Raw genomic sequence first — 20,269 nt, 5'->3', positions numbered from 1 at the left:
TTCTCATCTTTCTCCACATTCCAGAGATACAACTTTCTGACAGTAAAGAGGAAAATGTGAATCAAGTCCTACATGGATGACATGGTAACGGAGAATACTCTGGGAACTCAGCAAGACTGTAGAAGTCAAGTAACTGTCCTTTCTCATTTAAAAACAAAATAATAACAAACCCCAAACTCAAACCCACTACTACAATTTGGCAAATTCATAAAGTATTATTTCTAAGATACTGTTTAATTCTTTGAGGTAACATCAGGAAGATCAGATGAATTTTTTAAAATCTTCTGAGCAGGACTGTTTAAGGAAAAGCTACGAAATTCAATTGATTTAGTGACACCTTGGGGTTGTTCATAAAATGTTAAGACCTGAAGAAGTAACAAATATTTTCTTGATTTTCTTGCTAGAGCCTACAGTAAAAATGTGGAAGGACAGGACTTGCTTTTGAAAGAGTACCCTAGTGACTTCAGTGGTGGCCAGCACTGTGCTGCTGGAAGTCCTGCTGAGCTCTCTTCAGAGAGCCAGGATCTTGGTGCACAGGGCTCACCTTCATTAAATGAAAGTCAAGAAATCAAGGTAAGTGGAATATATACAACTAGTTAAACCTCCTTTTAAATTAAGCCTTTTAACTTTTTAAAAGGCTGTGTGTGTAGAAAGTGCTTGTTGCAAATTATGTAACAAATCAGAGGGTATGTATTCAAGTGTTCTAGTTCTGTCATTAATACATACTTTATCTTTTCCTTAAAGTGTCAGTATCGAGTTTCACATACTCACTTCTCTGAAGCGAGAATTCGATCCAAGTTTCACTACAAAACCAACCTATTAGAGAGAACAGTACCTTGGCTGTGACATAGTAAATGCTAGCTGCTATTTCTCTTCTTTTTCTAAGAGATTTTTTACCTGTCTCCCCATAGACCCAGTTCTTACCTCACGGGGAGTGTTATTCTAACACAGCATCTATGTTTTTGCACCGTTCTTCATAGGAGGTATGGGAAAAGAAGAACAAGATCTAGAACGGAGATCACAAACTATAGAAATTAATCGGCAAGCCGAAGAAAGTTTGGGGAAGGAAGAGTCAATAGGTGTCTATAATTATGGGCCAAAAATGACATGAAAGTAGGAGATCCACACACACTGAAGGGGGCTTTCTGAGCGCATTCCAATGCTGAAAATTGATGCTCTCCAGCAGTGTCGTCTCTTCGTGGAAGGGCACAGTGAAAACCTAATTCCCAAAGGTCTCTAGCAATTCCCAGTAACGACCCATTTGAGTTGCTAGATATTCAGGTCGAAATGAAAGTTTGCATTTATGCACTAAAGAACAAACAGGAATTACAAAATTAACATTTAAGGATTATTTGATACATGAATTTAAACAAATCAGTTGAAACTTAACTGAAAATGTTCTCTCTTTCAGTCTTTGTGGTGGGAACGACGGACTTTTCCGCTGAAGGACGAAGACACAGAAGCCTTACTATGCGAGGATGAAAAGAAGGATCACAGTGAAAGTCTGAGCCCAGCCTCCCGTGGTGAAGTCTTCTGTCCCAGTGCACCAGAGAACAGTCACCATCCAAAAAGGCAGGCAGACGAAATGGAAGAGTACAAACCTTTTGGTCTAGGACTTACTCATATTAAAAAAAATAGGTGACAGGGAACAGGTTTAAAAAAGTATGTACGTGAATGGAAAACGGGGGGAAAAGAAAAAAAAGCCCTGCTTTCCATCCCCTACCCCCTTCAGTCACAATTCCAGAGTAAAAGCATGTACTGCATGTATTAATCTTTTATGCTGTTATAAAACAGGCAAGGTAGGTCTTTTTCCTTCTTGAACCACAGGAATAACTAGCTTTTCACCTGCAAGACAAGTGCTAGTCTTTTGTGTTTATGATGCAAATCACAAGCACCAAAAAATTAACTGCTGCAATCTGTTGTTAAATCACATTACTGGGTAAATGACTTTTCAAAGACTTTATATGTGTGTGTGTGTGTGTGTGTGTGTGTGTGTGTGTACACACACACACGCACATACATATACACCTGTGCATCAAATGACAACTCTTTTTCCTATACATTTCTATGTAATTTCTAGGGTGATTCATTAAAATTACCTCAGAAATATATTATACACATATGTGTGTATAGAGTATACATACCTATATACACACACATCATTTTTAAAAACACTGGCAGTGACCACTCCACTTGAAAATGCATGTATGAACTACCCCATGAAATGTAAGCTGTACTCTAAACAAAGCAGAGGTTCCAGTGATAATGGATATCTAAAAGTCTTGGTTATGGGGAGATAATTTTTTAAAAAACACGTTTAACCAATAGAAGTTATTTATGGAAATTTCTATACAAGATAACACAATATGCCTTTATCTAAAATCACTGTTATCTGTTAGACTAAGGGTTACTTTCCATTTGCTCCTAACAGATTAAGACAAGCAAAGTACAGTTAAATATTGGTCTCTTTTAAAACCTGAATTTTATCTATTTTATGTATCTCATGGAGAGAAGACACCAACTTAAAATAAGCAACAGGAAAGGCTATCAGTATATAACAGTATAAAAAACTGTTGTATTTCTAGTTAATTTGGTTATCCCTTACTGTAGCTCACTCAAGTCAAATAAGCATCTATTCTTACTTGTATCCTAGAGTGAGAAAATTTTTCAAAGGATAACGCTTCAATACTGAATACAGGAGTGTATGTTAAGGAAAGTTCCTTTTGAAGCTATCACATAACTTTCTCTATGTAAAAGCTGAGGCGGTTTCTCTCATATAAAAAAAAAAAAGGTTATTCAAGTTATAATACCCATAGAACTGACAATCCTGGCCATCTGGCCTAGTCGGGGGGAATTTGACACTAAGTTTTTTGTTAGGGATTAGAAATTATACTAGTCCCTTTAAGGAAGAAAAAAATGCAAATTCAATACTGACAAATTTTTGCTGTAGTTTTATTGTACATTTATTTTTAAAAAAAGGAAACAAAAGCCAGACAAACCGAAGTTGTCTAGGCAAATAAGCTCAAATCTTTGTCATGTCCGACATTATAATCTTCTATGTAAGTTTTTTAATTAAAGTTATTTCTATATGCCTCGTGTGGTCTGATTTGATTAAACGCCACCTATTCACGGCACAAACCTTTCCTAAGTCAAAAGGACAAATTTTTACCTTGTAGGATAGAAAAAACCAAGGAAGCTCTCATGTGGAAGTGTTAATGTTCTCATTTTGCCTTATTTCTTATTGCCTTATTCTCTCACCTGTTTCCTTCCTGCCATACGTATTATATAGCAAGAGTGTTGGCAAGAATGAAGTAACAGATAACATATCTGTGGTCAAAGTATAATCTGAGACACAGTTTTAAGTAATTAGTGTACGGATTAACTCTGTACCTTGTCATCTTTTGGCCTACCTCGTCTTTGCTGGATTAATACATTATATATCCTTGGGGTCAAATCCATAGTATCCAGAATATCCTCAGCCATCTGGTTCTGCTTTAGCATAAAATTAGACTGCAAATAAGACAATGTTACAATAAAGTGGCTTCCTTTGCCTATCTACATCCCAAGGGCTCCATCTGTTAAAAAAAAAAAAGTACAAACCCAGAACTCCTGTGCCCCACTGGGTTCTTTCAATGGGACCAACCTGTTGCTGAGCTCTAGTGTCTTCATTTTTTAAATGGGGACAAAAGTACCTGTTCTACTACTCTTAAGACTGATTTATGCATTTAATGAGCTTAGACTGAAGGACTTTATAGGCTACAAAATATAAATGACAGCTACTTTGTATTGAGCATCAATTCTACTATCCTATAATTCTGGGAATGGAAGCAGAAGCTTTACAGATAGCATATGATCTCTCTTAATGCTCAATATAACCTTACATGGTTATTAAATTATATTCAATGTATAAATCAGTTAACAGATACTCAAAGAGACGGGTTGATTTGATTTGCTAACGTCAAATAAGTCAAATAGTTGGAAAGGAGAAGAGTCCAGATTCAACTCAATAGTACTTCCAAATAGAAGCTTTCCTTTCCTTTCTGCTCAAAGCTAGCACAAGATTATTGTTAAGAAAAGGAACGGGTGGGATCACTGTATAACTTGCCCCTCCAGCAGAGCTGACAAAGAAAACAACTTGATAAAATCTGTATTTGTAATTTTAGAACAGTCCACCTGAAATCCCTGGGCTTCATACACTGTTTTTACAGTTTTTATGTATCAAATATAAGGTGCAAAGTAAAAGATGTTAAAGAAGCATGAATACAGTATGCCATCCTAACCAGATTCAAACTTAGATTTTTCACAAGTTCCATTCTACTCATGTTGTCATGCGCACAGACAAATCAAAATAACACGGAACAGGAATAAGGACGTCCTTTGCTTTGGAAAACCAAGAAATGAGAAGATTTAAAATGCAGAAAAAAACATTTTTTTCATAGTAGCTAGTATACCTTCATTAGGCTTTAAGACACACTTCCGTTCATAACCTTAATACAGCCATATTTTTACTTTATAAAAATCAAGTCTCCCAGTAAAAATGGTATTTTACCACACTAATCTTTAAATTCCATCACTAAAAAGGTAGTTATACACACCAATTTCTAACCTCTTGGAACGTTCTGCAGAATAGATTTTAGTCACTGGAATGAACAGCTGCTCAGAAAAACAGCACTGCTTCAACTGTGATAGGATTTGATAGTCAATATTCTTGTCTTCCAGTAAAAAGAATTCATGAGCATAAACACTGGACTCCTTGTGGTTTCATCGATCAAGAGAACGTTTCTGAGCAGCTTCTGAGCAAACATTTCTTAACAGGTTGATCACAGATCTGGGGTCATCGCTCCTCATAATGGCACTGCCAGACACAATCATGTTAGCTCCTGCCTGGAAGAAGTAAACATTCAGGTTATGCTTCAAAGGAAGACGCACAGAGGCTTAAAACAGAATTTCTGGACTATAGTTTCTATCCTTGCACTGTCAGCGCTTGAACATACGAAAGCTACCTTGAGATGACAGACTTAAGCAATCTAGTTCAATGAAGATAAAGTTGAAATACTTACCAAGTGAAGTTACCAAGTTATTTTTAAATGGGTTTATGAAATCACAGACTTGTTTGTGACCACCTTTAAAATAAGCAACATTGTTGCATCTTTGCTAATATTTAGAAAAAGCTGTAAAAGCCTTTAATCCTCAATTCTATTAAGGTTTCTCCAAAATATACCCAGCTACTAAAAAAACAAAGTATCTTTTAATCTTTACATAGTTGATCCTCGAACAATGCAGGGGTCAGGGGTACTGACCCGCTGTGCAGTCAGATATCCACGTGTAACTTCTGACTGCCCCACATCGAACTACTAATCGCCTGCTATTAACTGGAAGCCTTACCAATAACATAAACAGCTGATTCATAAATACTCTGTAAGTTACATGTATCATGTACTATATTCTTATAATAAAGTGAGCTAAAGAAAAATTGTTAAAAATTATAAGGAAAATACAATACTGTAAAAAAGGACCCATGCAGTTCAGACCCATGTTCTTCAAGAGTCAACAGTGTATGAATGGGTAGACAATTACTGCTAAAATGTGAAACTATAAAATATGGCAACATTAAATTTTCTCATTTTGATGTCAGAAAGAATGAAACACGTTTTAATGCATGCTTCACTGCATCCCACAAAGGCTTTGAAGGGTTTAAGAAAGTTTTTTGAGATACTTCTTAATGTGGAAGCCAAGAAATCACAGAGAAAAGCATATAAGGTAAGTCCAAATTTAGTTCTGAGCTCCCCGGATTTGACTCGAGGAGGGAAACCCAATCTGTCCTGTGATCTGCTACCAGAACAAAGTACCAGGAAGCTAGAGGCCCTGGAAGGGAGGAAAATTCCTCCCAGGAGACACTGTCATTCTGTGATACAGCACACTGCATCTCCAATGACAATTCTCTTAAAAATGAAAACAAACATTGGTTTTATAGGGTTACAGCTTGACATGTAAGCAGGAAAAGCCCAGCAGCAAAAACACAGTTCAGTAAAAAGTGGTCAAAGGATATATGCTCACTAATTGTTTGCTCCACTCCTCTTTCGTAAATATCTCACAGCCAAGCTTTTGAGAAGTACCAGGCAGAAAAGTATGGCATTTATACAAAACACTGAAAGTGCAGATTAGAGCATGTCACTTAACAAAAATGGGCCATATAAACTTTAATGGCCTGCAGTATTACCGAAGGAGCTGGCAGCCCCCCGCCTGGTTTTTTTAAGGATTTATTTTTTAAAGAGAGAGCACGAGCAGGAGGGGCAGAGGGAGACAGAGAATCTCAAGAAGACTCCACACTGAGCGTGGAGCCCGACACGGGGCTTGATCTCACAACCCTGAGATCATTTGGCTGGCACCCTCTTAGGAAACTCAGGGTCTACCTCGGCTCCGCAAGTTACTTGGGAAAATTCATCCCACCTCTACGTAGAGGACCCCAGGCATCCAGAAATCAGACCTAGATTTCCGTCAGGAACAGCTCTAGTCGGTTCTTGCAAGGGACAAACTAGTAACTAATACACCTCAGTTACATAAATAACCATCTTTTCTCCTTATAAGCAGGTGTGTTTTCTTTCCATGTTTTGGAAAAATGTCTTACTCCAAGTCCTAGAACTTAATAATTTCAGAAAGGCTGGCATTAAGCATATTCTTTAAAACAACAACAACAACAACAAACAAAACAAAACAAAAAAAACAAAACCCAGAAACAAAACCCAAAAAACTCCCTTCAGCATTACTCAGATAGCTGGGACTTACTTTTTAATGAACGTATAATTGAGAATATATCACTTCCTGCTCTTCATTTTCATAGTTTTACATTTGAATAAGAAAAGTGCTCTTCCCAGAAAGAAAGGCAATTTAGGAAATGAAGGGGAAAGCTCTTTGGCGCACAAGACAACATCCTACTAGACACATTTGAAAGGAAACGGGTCTGGGTCACAGCTGAGGAGCAGTCTCACCTCTGCACATTTATGGATAGTGTCAGGGCCTACTCCACCATCGACTTCTATGTCCAAGGATGGGAACTGGGTCCTCAACCAATGAACCTAGATATACACGAAAAAATAAGTGACTCCTATGGTGGATACATGGGGGGGGATAAACAAAACCAAATAAACAAAAAAATCAAAGAGCCATCATCAGCCGCTACAACACAACTCCAAAAATCTCACACAATATTTATTTATTTGTTTACTTACTTAAGTGATCTCAATACCCAATGTGGGGCTCGAACTCAGAACCCAGAGATCAAGAGCTGCATGCTTAACCAGGCACCCCATCACACAGATAACTTTTTATGAATACAAACGACAACTGGGGATACTTTCCTTTTTCATATACTGAAACAAATTCAGTTTCATAAAAGCAAGGCTTGTTCTGTTCGGGAAACAGCATTCAATTTGTCATGCCTTTGCAGAGAATAGACCTCATGCCAATAAGACAAACATAAAACCCTCAATACTCAATGAAAAGAGATCTCCCAAGAGGTCTGAAGGCTACAGAGATAATAGCTTTGAAAGAAAATTTCAAGATTAAGATGTTAAATTTTTTTCCTCATTTCCAAACCTCCATCTTTCATGGCATCTGCCACACCATATTACAGTGATCTGTAGGCCTCCCTCCTGCATCACCTTCAGAGTGAGACAGGTCTAAAACACACAAGTGGTTCAATGTACGCTTACTGAATGAGCACAAACAATAAAAGCCTCACCCCCAAATGAAATAGTTTTTTACCTTTGGCATCATATCTTCCATGAATTTCTGCCCTCCAAACCCAGGTTCCACTGTCATAACCAAGGCCATATCTATCTGATTAGCCCACGGTGCCAAATACTCAACTGTGGTTCCCGGTTTGATGGCAAGGCCAACCTATAACAGAGACAAATTTGCTACATCACATTAGCAATTATTTACATATTTTATAACTGTGGTACATCAGACCCAGTAGAAATATCTAAGAGAATAGAACAGACACAGACATGGAATGCATAAATTATTCAGAATATAAGTACTTTTTTAAAGTCAACAAGGCTACCCCAATGTAAACGTTTCTAAAAGGCAGTCATTTTCAGGAAACATGAGTGGAATCTAGAAATCCTGTCTCCCAAACAAGTTATACTTAAATGCTGGTTTCTCAGCTGAAGAACAGCTGCGGCAGTCCAGTCTCGTCCGCCGATCACTTCCTGTCTTCCACCCAAACTTCCACACTGACAGCGAATAGTAGAGAACGTTACTGTCACTGCTGACCTCTCACCTTCATCCCATTCTCCCGAATGTCTTTAATCAACGCCCCTGGGTTCTCAGTAGCCTCAAGATGAAAGGTGTATTGATTGGCTCCCGCCACCGCCATTGGTTTGACCCACTGTTCCGGCCTGGACACCATCATGTGCATGTCTAGAAAGGAAAGACACAACTCCTAAATATTACCAAAAGGAAAATACCTGGCTCAGATAACTGAAGCCTGCCCACCGTTTTTGCTGCTTTGGATAATGAACTATTTGGCATTAAAGTAATTCTTAAATAATTACCCTTCTGTATAGCTAGATAGGGCTTTGGTTAAACTCACCAAAAGACCCCACATTTTTCCACCCAAAGCATATGGTGCTGTATATGACAAGAACCAGAACTCAGGAAACCTAGGTCCAGGAAATGCCACTCTGAAAAACTTTTAAAAAGTCCTATTATCTATGTAGACTTAGTTCCTCATCTATAAAATAAGACAGCTAAATTAAATGATTCTACCAATATCTTAATGGAGCACTTACTGCACCATTAACTACTCGAGGCCCCAGGGACAGCGCAAAAAATAGATGGACAGAAGCCTCTGCTGACATGGGGATTACATTCTTAGTAGGGGAGACACACCATAAAGAAAAGTAGTAAACACAGTACACACTGGGATGGTAGTTAATACAGCCAGTGTGGCCGGCTGCGGGGGTGGAGGGAGGCCTGTGACGGGGAGGGGACAACAGATAAGATCAAAGGGGCACAGGGTGAGTAGACCCAGGACAGAGCTCTGAAGCCCCTGGGCTCTGAGTGAGACGGGGGGACATGGTGGGATCTTGAGCGAAATGACAAGATCTCACGGAGGAGGCCACGGCAGTCACCCAGGGAAGCAAGGACGACAGCAGCCACTGAGGCTGGTGAGAAGCGGCAGGCTTCTGGCTCTGCAGCTCCGGCCGGCCAGCCGGAGTGGCCGTGGGCTACCATGGCGGCCGGTAGGGGGCAGGAGCCAGGAAAGTGTGGGAGGAAACTGCAGGTCTGACCGCATCCTAACTGGAGAGCTCAAGTCACAGAGACAGGCTAGGGGAAACAGGGTGGCCTTCTGGAGGATCCTGACTTAAAACACAGGAGCAATTAACGAGAAGGAGGTGGCTTCAAAGAGGCTGAATGGAGAAATGCTGCTGTCAGGAAGAAAACAGTAAATATTCTTGGGCCAGACGGATGTGCTAAGAAGAGCTGCAAGACGGTTTTTTGCCGGAGGAAGCGTACTTGACACAGCTGAGCTATAGTGAAAAAAAAAAATTCGAGTATTCTAGAACTCGACTAAGACCATAAAATGCAATAAGGCTTTGAAAACTATCAGGAAAAAAAGAATACTGCTTGGCAAATGAAGCCAAGGTTAAAGTTTATATTTCCAAACTAACAAAAGTAACAAAAATAAAACCTAGATTAATAGGTAAAACATTGTTTTTAAAAGACAGACTCTATTTGGTGTTTATTTCTTTGTGTTCTAAACAATAAACACCAAGAAAAAAAAATCAATCTGCTTTAAAATATCTAGTTTACTCATTTCTTAAGTTACCAGACTGCTATGTTGCTCACTCTCCAGTATGCAGGCCCCACGGGCAGCCCTCACTAGACAATCTCCAGTGTTCAGAGAGCCATGGGTCAGTGGAACTGTCTATAGTTAAAGTACTGAGGTCAGCAGTTCTCAAACATTCCGTCATCAGTCTTCCGTCAAGAATTACTGATGATTCCTGAAGTGCTGCTGATGTGGGCTATATTTATAAATATTTAAAATGCATTAGAAATCCAAACACGGGGCGCCTGGGTGGCTCAGTGGGTTAAAGCCTCTGCCTTCGGCTCAGGTCATGATCTCAGGGTCCTGGGATCGAGCCCCGCATCGGGCTCTCTGCTCAGCGGGGAGCCTGCTTCCCCCTCTCTCCCTCTGCCTGCCTCTCTGCCTACTTGTGATCTCTGTCTGTCAAATAAATAAATAAAATCTTAAAAAAAAAAATTCAAACTCAGAAATTTTTAAGTGTCTACTTATTAATTCACTTAAAAATAATAAGCAATAATAAATCTGCCACGTTAATATAAGAGTGACGCTATTTTACACTTTTGTTAAGTTCCTACTGTCTGGTCTGACAGAAGACCTCTCTATTCTCACATCTGCTCTGCATTCAGCCGGTTGCATTAAGTTGTTTTATGTAAGAAAAGGGAAAAAAGTACACAGAAAAGGGAGGGGCACATTAATAGTCTTTTCAAGACTAGTGCAGATTTTTTTCTATTTCTACCCCAAAACTTGACAAGTAGGACTTTTATAAAGGGTTAGCTGCAATGTGGCATCTGTAAACTCTCCCAGAGAACGGCTGCACTTTGTTACACTGAAAGCCGCGGGCCTATCCTAATACACGGTGAATGGGTGAATGGGTACCAGTTCACTGACTGACACAGATCTTCCAAAGAGTGACACATTTCATTATATTCTATCAGAAAAATCACACTTGTTAATATCACTACAGATTTTATCAGAACAGCTGTAAATAGCGGAAAGCTAATGACCTCACAGAGGCAGACACAAGTCTTTTCAAAATTCCAATTTTCACTTGCAAGCTCTAACTTTATCAGTGGAAACAAAAATGAGGTATCTCCCTTGAAGTGACAGGCTAACTCAGTTTATTTCAAAGAAAATGGCAGTAAGATACCCGAGTCTGATAACCACACTTCATCTGCCGGCTGTTCACTCAAGTGAAAATAGTGTTGGTGAGAAAGGCAGCCAATCAGTTCACAACTCAGTGTGGCTCAAGTGGTTTTCCTCGAGAAAACCATCACCACCCCGTACGCAGGAGAAATGCTTCATATGTACTTCCCATTCTGCCACACAGAGTAGTAAAAGAAACTCACCTAAGTATCAAGATTTCCTGTAGTTAATAATCTGTACTGATTCTTCAAGGATATTTACTATGAAATATCAAGGATATTACTATGATATTTACTATGAACAAGGATATTTACTATGAAATATCAAGGATATTACTATGATATTTACTATGAACAAGGATATTTACTATGAAATATCAAGGATATTACTATGATATTTACTATGAACAAGGATATTTACTACGAAGGCTGACGAAGAGTAACACAGAAACTCCTTGGATAGTTCAATACCATTGCTCTGATTCGGGCCACGCAAACTCACCACCGCTTTTGTGCTATCAGTACAAAAAACGGCAAATAACCCTATCTTATGAAAACAGTGTTCACCTCCTGTTCCATCTGCAAGGGATTCCTGTGGGTGCTCAGACCATACCGGAAGACCACGGATTTAGATAGCCGCAAAACAAAAAGAAAAACAAAACTAAAAACACAAAACCAACAGATTTTCCCAATCCCTTGATTGCTTAATGGTTATTTCTACTCAATACTGAGATTGAACAGTTCAGAACTTGAGCAGTTATACCTGCGACTTGTGAATTATTTCTTAGAATATACACATGAATCAGTTACCCGACAAGGACCAAGATCCAAGAATTAAACAAAAAACACACTTCTTAATATAAGAAACAAAGGTCACAAAACCCAAACATTAAAGCATTTGGAATCCATTCATCTTTACTGCAGACCCACTTCTAGACAGACTATGAGCAAGTTTATTGGCAAATAAACTAAAAGCAGAAAGAAAAAGCAGACTGTGTGTGGTCGTTGTCAATAGGGTTGGTAAGACAGGCACAAACACAGAAGACACAGACAGCAATGGGAAGTGATGCCAGGAGTCCAAATAAAAGAGAAAAGGGAAAAAAGAATTCGTTTAAATCCATACAAAGCCAGATGCACAGGACTCTGCAGCCATGGCACAGCGGGCACAAACAAGGTTACTTACTGTATTCACCTCTGATATTCCTAAGGACAAATTTTTCTTGGTAAATTCATTTTTTAAAATGTAATAAAAAAGTTTAGATCATCAGAGGATTATATTCCATTATCTGAAAATTTCAAAATGGTGAATGTGCTAATTGAATACGGTTTCCCTTCTGCTACATAAACTGATAAGGTACATTTTCTTTCGTGCAAAGTCCATGGATACTATAAGGCTCTGCCTGAGAGACACTTCTACAACGATGGCCATGTTCCACAAATGGCACTGTACAATGCAGCAGTCACCAGACTCACGTGGCTATCTAGAGCCTGCGATATGGTTAATACCACCGAGAAGCTTCATCTTTCATTTCTTTTAATCAGAAGTAACTTAAATTTAAATAGCCACACGTGGCTAGTGACGACCCATAGGGCTGCGCAGCAAGAATCCTTCATAAAATTGGTCCATAATCTACCAATAAATAAATAAATAAATAAATAAATAAATCTAAGTTTAAGCCACGGCTAACTTCATTTAAAAGAGCAATAACAACGTGAGGACTAAATCCATGTTCATGAGAAATAACTTCCAGGTTACTGGGTCTTCTTCAAAGTCTTAACTCACCTTATCCTACAACACCACAGTGAGGCATACACTGGCCCCACTTGCAGAAACCCCAATTTGCATGAAATAATTGGTTTCACTTCTAGATTCGGATGTAACAATTACACTAAACTCTAATTTTTTTGTCTACAATTACCTTTAGGAAAACCATAGTAAACGAAGTGGATTAAATTCCTGCTCTAAAGGAGTTTACAGTTAGATAAAAGTAATCTGACTGAAGGAAGTTCTAGAAAGAAAATTCAGAAGGTGATAGGGTAACTGGACAAAGGTTAATTTAGGATGGGGTGCTCAGAAAGGCCTCTCTGAGGAAATGCCAATAATTCAGGGCCAAAAGATAAGGCAGAGCTGGCCAAGTGAACAGTGCTCCAGGCAGAGAGATCAGCGAAAACTACCAAGGCCTTGAAGCAAGAAAGAGTCTGGCTTATTACAAGCAGCCGATGGAGCCTCGCACAGAGAGCAGGCGAAAGGGTTCGAGAGGAGATTGGAAGCTGAGAAATAAACCGTCTCCTTTTCCTTTACTCGAACAACACATCCGGCTTCCGACAGCACAACACCCACTTACCAAAGAAAGGATCCTGGCCTAGCTGCTTTCGGAGGCTTTCTACCACAGGGTGCCCAAAGGTGATGTTGGGAACAAAATGCCTATAAGACAAACAAAATCTTACTCCGAAAATGTTTTCGACTCAGTTTCTGTATTTTTCTCAAATGTATTCTCATGGGGGTTAGGAGGATCATCTGTGATTGCAGTATTTTTCAATGCAATATTTAACATCAACAGTATTAAATACCAAAAACATCTCGATAATTTCAGCTTTACAAAGGAGTTATTTCCTTGATATTTCAACAAATCATAACAACGGCACAAGACTTAACTCTGTAATTCATCATCCAACAGGTAAAAATGGAAGGAAGACAATCAAAACCCAAAAGTTATGACTTGCCCAAGTCACACACTAGTTAGGAAGTTCTGGACTTTAACATGGGTCTCAAACCCTCATCTGTCACAGGATGCCTGTGGCTACTTCTAATCCACCTCTATCACAGGGCACTAAATGACAATTAATTTAACATTTCTTAAAGATTATCAGCAAAGAAGCTTGATATGTATATTAATAACCACCATTTCCGGAGGGTTTACAACATGCCAGGTGTTATACCTTCCTTCATTACACCTTCACGACAGCCTCACGAGGGAGATGCTGTTCTATCTCCACCTGAAGAGCACAGGATAAATAACTTCCTTAAATTACCCAGTTCATAATCTGTGGCAGCAGGATTCAAATGAGGTCTTCCTCACAACCAACCCAAAGTACTTCACACCATAACCTACTTCAGGTAGTCCTTCAATAACTAGCTCACTACAGTGTTTAACAAAAGCCCCTCTATACAAGGACCAGCTTGGGTTTTATACAGAAATATGGGAGTTCCTGCCTACCTAGGGAAGCTTACCATCTCATTGGCAAGGGACGGCTAAGGCTCAACAGAAGCCATGACCTTGCGGTCACAGCTGTTGGTGAGAGCCAACTCCTTTCATATCCAGGTGGCCCACGCAACTGGAGCTCACCAAAGGACTGTGAATTTAAGTGATGGTGGCACTACAGAACCCAGGAGGTTAAGAAGTATTCCTTTTTTGCTCTCACTTTACCTTCCTATCAGTAGAGAAACCCTTAGGGAATGGCAGAGTCACAGGACGGGAGGAGACAATCTCCCCGAATTTCTTCATGGAAGGACATTCACACTCAACCGTGACAGGACCGAGAACAAACTTTATAATATTAATCCACTGAACTCTGGGCTTTATTGGTTAAAAGTAGTAGATATTACCCTACACGAGGATTTCAAGAAAAGCTGAACAAAAACTGGGCAATATGAAAGTAATATGGCAATTGAAAAGAGGGGAAGATCACCAGATTTACAGAATGAAGAGAATTTTGTAAAGGTGGGAAAAGAAATGAAGCAAAGGCAGAAATAAGCAAGTCATATTCAAAGAAGGAGAGGTGGTGGTGTTCAGCTCGGCGAGCATGAGAAGAACAGGAGGCCGACTACGTCACACTAAGGATATCAGATGCCAGGCTCGGTGGTTGTGAACTCCATCCTGTGGTAAATGTGAGGTGAGGTTTGAAAGCCAGAAGCAGGCAGGCTCAGTCCATGAAGCTTGTGACTTTTGCCCTTCTCAGAGTTGTGAGTTCGAGCACCACAGTGGATACAGAGATGACTTAAAATGATAATGATAATATTAAAGCAAGAAGCAAATAAAAAATAAAGTGCAAATAATAAAACAGGATGATGGACTGGGCAGTACATCGGAAGAAAGGAGGTGGGTGTTGGCAAATGGCAACAACAGTAAGAATGGAAATGAAGACAGATACACATGACAGGACTGTTAACTGATTAGATTTGTAGAGCTGAACAGAGAATACACCATGATCAACACCTTAAGCTTAGAGGACAGACAGAATAAGTGCTCATAAAAAAATTAAAACTGACATGGGCCAGCCACCATTCTAAGCACGCTCCATATGTGAACTCATTAACACCACACAAGGGGGTAGTTACTCCTAATACCTGTACTTTACAGACAAGGAAAAGAGGCTCAAGGTCACACAGCCAGTAACTGCCAGAGGCAGGCATTAAACACAGGCCATCTGGCTCCAAAGTTCAGGTTTTTTGTTTTTTTTTTTTTAAAGATTTTATTTATTCATTTGACAGAGATAGACCACAAGTAGGTAGAGAGGCAGGCAGAGAGAGAGAGAGGGAAGCAGGCTCCCCACCGAGCAGAGAGCCCAATGCGGGACCTGATCCCAGGAAACCTGAGATCACGACCCGAGCCAAAGGCAGCGGCCCAAGCCACTGAGCCACCCAGGCGCCCCCAAAGTTCAGGTTCTTAACTATTATGCTCACCTGCCCATCTACTGATGACTAACAAAAAAAAAAAAAAAGAAAGTTCAGGGGAGGAGGAGAGGTCAGGAATCAGGACACCTCTGGGAGAGACCGGGTAAGGTGGACACCAGGTAAGTAGGGACACCTGCAAACACTGTGGTCCTTGGAGGCTGGCTGTCCAGTACTTAGGGAATCATTCTACTGTTCACTTAAGAGCAGTGACTGCCTGCGCTACACATAAGATGCTTATTGTGTTTACTTAGAACTTGGAGGTGAGGACCAGGGAAGCAGACAGTGAGGCTTACTGGATATTATACAACTCTGGGACAAAAGATTTGGATTTTGTTCCCTGTTCTTGTAATTTGCTGCATAGTCTTGGAAGGGCTTCTGTTGCCTCAACTTTAGGTTGCCTTTATAACCAAAAGAGACTGTCTACTTTCACATATATCTACACACACACACACATCTTGAGAAAAACAGGAGAAAAAAGCCCAAATATACCTTTAATTTACTGGGAAACAAGAATAAAATATTACCTAAAACTACTGATCCTCAAATGGTAGGACTAACTGCACTGATGACCACAGCAATACACTGGGTTCGCCTCAGCCACTCTAAGGACAGAAACCTACTGACACCCTCAGAAGAAACAAAAGGCTTGTGGTTAAGCTGAAACAAAAAAGGGCAACAAACCCAAGCATGGAAGTCAGGGCGTCCTAATCTGCCTGACAACAGTAACCCTGGGAGCACCCGTCACGTAAGTATCTACCGGCCCTCCTCCAACCCTACGACACCAAAGAGGACCTGAGAATCTAAATTCTCGACAGATTCCCCTGGGAGTTCTTAGACTAGCCTGGAAAATACCAAATTACTTCACTATCATGAAGAGAAATCTCATCAAGGAAGCCTGCTTCACCATTATATTGTCTTTTTTCCCCTTAGAGGTACGTTCTGAAGTCTGCAAAGAAGAAAACACAATAAAAAAGTATCTTTTCCCCCACAAGAGACTTACTGAGGTTAAGCTATAATTGTTTCTAACACAGGAATACAATTATTTTCTCTTTCATCATGTATCATCATGAACCTTAAACTTTGTTTATAACTGTCATACAATCTATTTCAGACAGATAAAACCTTTACCAGCTCTCCCAACAAGGCGATTAAGGCTGATCTAAAATGTAGCAAGACTGTAACCAGAAAACATTTCCTGAGAATCAGGAAACACAATTTCATGTGCCTACAGGGGCTGGCAGAAAACATGGAGGAGCACAACAGGGCAGATGGGGAGAGGAGACAAATGAAGAACATTCACTAGCCTAGCTAATGGCTGCCATTCAGCTCCAGCCCATTGTGGCCTCATGAGGCTGGGGACCCACTACAGGCAAATCTCTGTATGTCTGTCAAAGGTCAGCAACCCAGTACTAATGTGAAATCTGCCCAATTTTAAATCCTGGTAACCAATTTAGAAACTGCGTATTTCCTCTGTTCCTACACTTAGGACCAACACATTTCTGGTCACTGCCCTGTCATGACAGGTGTATATGCATTCTAATTTTCTTTTCTAGAGAACTCACTTGTCCTTTTTTTCAAGTATCCAACCATACTAGTGCACCGCACCCCCCCCCACTCCCTCAGTATTCCCAAAACTCATTCCTGACTTTCCAGATGAAGACATTCAGTTTTAATCAGGAGAGAAACTGGGGGCTTCAGAGAGAAATAAGTGCATCCAAATTGTAACACTGGAGGTTTTTTTTAAAGGGACCAGGAAAAGGAAAAGCATGAAGGCAATATCCGGAGGGAAGGTAAGTTGTGGCTGGCCACTTTGGATAAGGGAATCCAGACCCCCACTTTCATACACTGGCCTAAGAAACCAGCCAGCTTTGCCTCTTCTGGTAGGACATCAGGAAGAGGCTGACCATCCCTAAATTAGTTTCCTTTTCTGCAAAGGGGGATAAAAATACCTCTTAGCTCAAAAAGTTGTGAATGTTAAAAAGGGAAAGAGCTTTAAAATGGTGTTTAGAGGACTTAATTTTGTCAAACCAAGAGGTTACTTGGTAAAGGGGGAAAGGCATCAATAAAAAACAAATACTTTTATCTTAATAAGCTCCAGGTTTGCCATAGGGCTGGAAGGGGACAAAAGTGATTCATTAAAAAAACCTCTATTATGACAGAACCAATCATTCATTCAACCAATTATAACTAAGCCTGTCATGGTGCTTTACCTGAGGAGAACTGAGGTGAGCCAAAGAGACCCTGCTTTCAGGGAGTTTATAGCGTAGCAGGAAAGACGTGAAATAATAACAAAAATAAGTGTATAGTTACTCTTTGAGGAAAAAGAATGTGTTACTCGTTCTCTACAAGCCCAGTTCCCACAGAAGACAATAGTTTCTGAGACAACACAAGCTGCTGCCTGTTCTAATCCTGGCTCCTCCATTTCCTAACTAGGAGACCTCAGACAGGTGACTTGACCTCCTTATGTCCAATTCCCCACTGTCCCATGCTGATGCCAATAACAGCACCACCTCATAAGGTTGTGTGAGTTAAACCACAAAGAGCATCAGAACAGAAATAGTTAAGTGTTCAAAAATATTAGCTACTACTGTTATCATTAATATTCCTAATATTCCTAACCTGTGAACAGAAACAAATTTTTTCCAGTTATTCAAACATGGTACAAAACTTATTTAAAAACCAAACTGCTTTCCCCATTAAAAAGACTACACACATACACTTGTAGCCCGCTCTATCCTGAGGGAGGTATCTCAGACACAAAATTGTGTCCCGGACATGAAGTACACACTCCATTCAGTTACATGTAAAAGTTCAGAACTTTCCAGAAAAGCAGAATTATGTCTATGATAGCACAACAAAAATCAAGTTTTTGTGAGAGATAATACTTACTAGTCTCACACACTTAGCCTAGAATTCTTGGTGTTCTGAGACCAAGATTTTGCCATTACCAGTTGGGATACTGATAACTGAATGAGATGCAAAAGGGAAACAACACATTTAACCAGACAGAACAAAGGAAGACAAAACTCTTGTAACAGGAGTGACATTAAAAAGAAAAGGAAGTCAGTGATCATCTTTTGTAAATAATACAAATTTGCAAATGTGCATATGATCACACAGGAGGAGTTTCACCTATTTAAAATAAGTTCATTTTTCTGCCCCAACCCAAGGTAATGGCTGTTATTCAGGCTAGTCATCAGCCGGGCTCAAAAAACTACTTGGCGAGCCCAAGAAAACACAATTTGCAACTCTGTCACAATGTTGTGTAATCCTGAGAGAGTCCTACTGTTTTCTCTAGGTTCACTTCCACATTTTACAGCCAACATCAAGAAACCAGCATCATCCTGATTCTGAACAATATTAGGTGCTGTAACTACAGTGCTTAAAAATTACTTACAAATAACTGACCTCCCTGAAGAGCAGGGTGCCTGAAGAGAAAATAAACAGGAAAATCAAAATTCGAACAATGATACAACAACTAATAATTACAGAGAATTTACTGTATGCCAGGCACTGTGTACTTTACGTGTTAGCTCATTTCATCTTCCAAAGCTGCCTAAGTGGTACGTTCTATTATCACTCCCATTTCTCACAGAATGAAACTGAAGCTCAATGAGGTTAAGTGGCTTGTCCCAGGGGATCCATCCAATGGCAGAACTCGGGCACTCGGGCAATCTCACTGCAGGCGCCAAGCTCTTCGTCGTTACCCAAACCTGTCTCCCCAGCTTTGCCACTAACTAGCTATATGAACTTGGGCAAGTCATGCCTATCCCCTTGGGCCTCAGTTTCTCTAACTGAAAATGAGAGACGTGTCCTAGAGGTTTACGACTGCGACCCGGTCCCAAGTGCTGGGAGACCACACGTTACGTGGGGGGAGGGGAAAAGGTGGAGGTTTGGGACGCTGTCGCAGCCCAGGATTCCGCCTCGGGTTCGCTCCAGGAAGGGCCTTCAGGACTCTCACCCCAGTTTCTTTTTCAGTACCGCGTTTCGAGTGACGCGCTCCGCGGTACAGGGAAGCCGTGCACCCAACAGGCACTCAATAAAGGTGCGCCGAGCCCGCCCCGCGCGGCAACCCTGACCCGAGCCCCGCGGAGTTACCCGTCCATTACATCCAGGTGCAAATAATCGGCCCCAGAGTCCAGCATCCGGAGACACTCGGCCCCTAAATTGGCCAAATCGCTGTTAAGGATGGACGGGCCAATCTTGCAGCCAGACGCCATGGTGCTGATTCCCAAGAGCAAGTTACCCACGAGTCCCCCGGTAAGGCGAAAGTGTTGCCCCGATTGGCTGCGCAGTTTTAGCCCCTTCCCGGTAGAGTCTTCCGGACTCTACCGGAAGCAGCTGCCCGCGGGGAGGAAGTCCCGCCTCCCCGGGGGTCGGGGCTGTCCGCCCAGGGGTTTGGGGGCGGGGCTTCGCCTGCAGGCCTGTTCTTTTCTTTGACCTTCCTTCTGGTAATATAAGCGTTTTAGATTTCCCAGTCCTCACAGAATTCGAGGAGTTTGTAAATTTTTTGATTTACATCCTCTGCAGTTCCCTTTCCCCAGCTCTTGTTCTCACTTCACTTTTTGCTTCCCTGTAGTCTGCATCTGCACTGCTTTCCTCTCCTCTCCAGCTCTTGTGCTTGCCTTTAAAAAAAAA

The 20,269-nt window shown here is 40.7% G+C and overlaps 2 protein-coding genes across 7 annotated transcripts in view; one reads left to right on the top strand and one right to left on the bottom strand.

The window, feature by feature from the left end:
• Nucleotides 1-3,089, top strand: part of KANSL1L (KAT8 regulatory NSL complex subunit 1 like) — a 139,895-nt gene extending 136,806 nt beyond the window's left edge. For all 6 annotated transcript variants that reach the window (XM_047720944.1, XM_047720943.1, XM_047720945.1 and 3 more), the window contains 2 exons: nucleotides 405-573; nucleotides 1,412-3,089. In XM_047720944.1, the coding sequence (XP_047576900.1) occupies nucleotides 405-573; nucleotides 1,412-1,642 (400 nt within the window). In that variant the 3' untranslated portion in view covers nucleotides 1,643-3,089. The remainder of the gene's footprint in view (nucleotides 1-404; nucleotides 574-1,411) is intronic.
• RPE (ribulose-5-phosphate-3-epimerase) lies at nucleotides 2,929-19,952 on the bottom strand. Its single transcript, XM_047720946.1, has 6 exons — nucleotides 19,730-19,952; nucleotides 13,302-13,381; nucleotides 8,285-8,424; nucleotides 7,765-7,899; nucleotides 6,990-7,076; nucleotides 2,929-4,884 (listed from the first exon to the last, which is right to left on the bottom strand). Exons 1-6 carry the CDS (start codon nucleotides 19,849-19,851, stop codon nucleotides 4,762-4,764), a joined length of 687 nt encoding a protein of 228 aa, XP_047576902.1. The 5' UTR covers nucleotides 19,852-19,952; the 3' UTR covers nucleotides 2,929-4,761.
• Between the last annotated feature and the right edge of the window lie 317 nt (nucleotides 19,953-20,269).

This window comes from Lutra lutra, chromosome 3, assembly GCF_902655055.1.
Source record: "Lutra lutra chromosome 3, mLutLut1.2, whole genome shotgun sequence".
Taxonomy (NCBI): Eukaryota; Metazoa; Chordata; class Mammalia; order Carnivora; family Mustelidae; genus Lutra; species Lutra lutra.
This window is presented reverse-complemented; position numbering and strand designations above follow the sequence as displayed.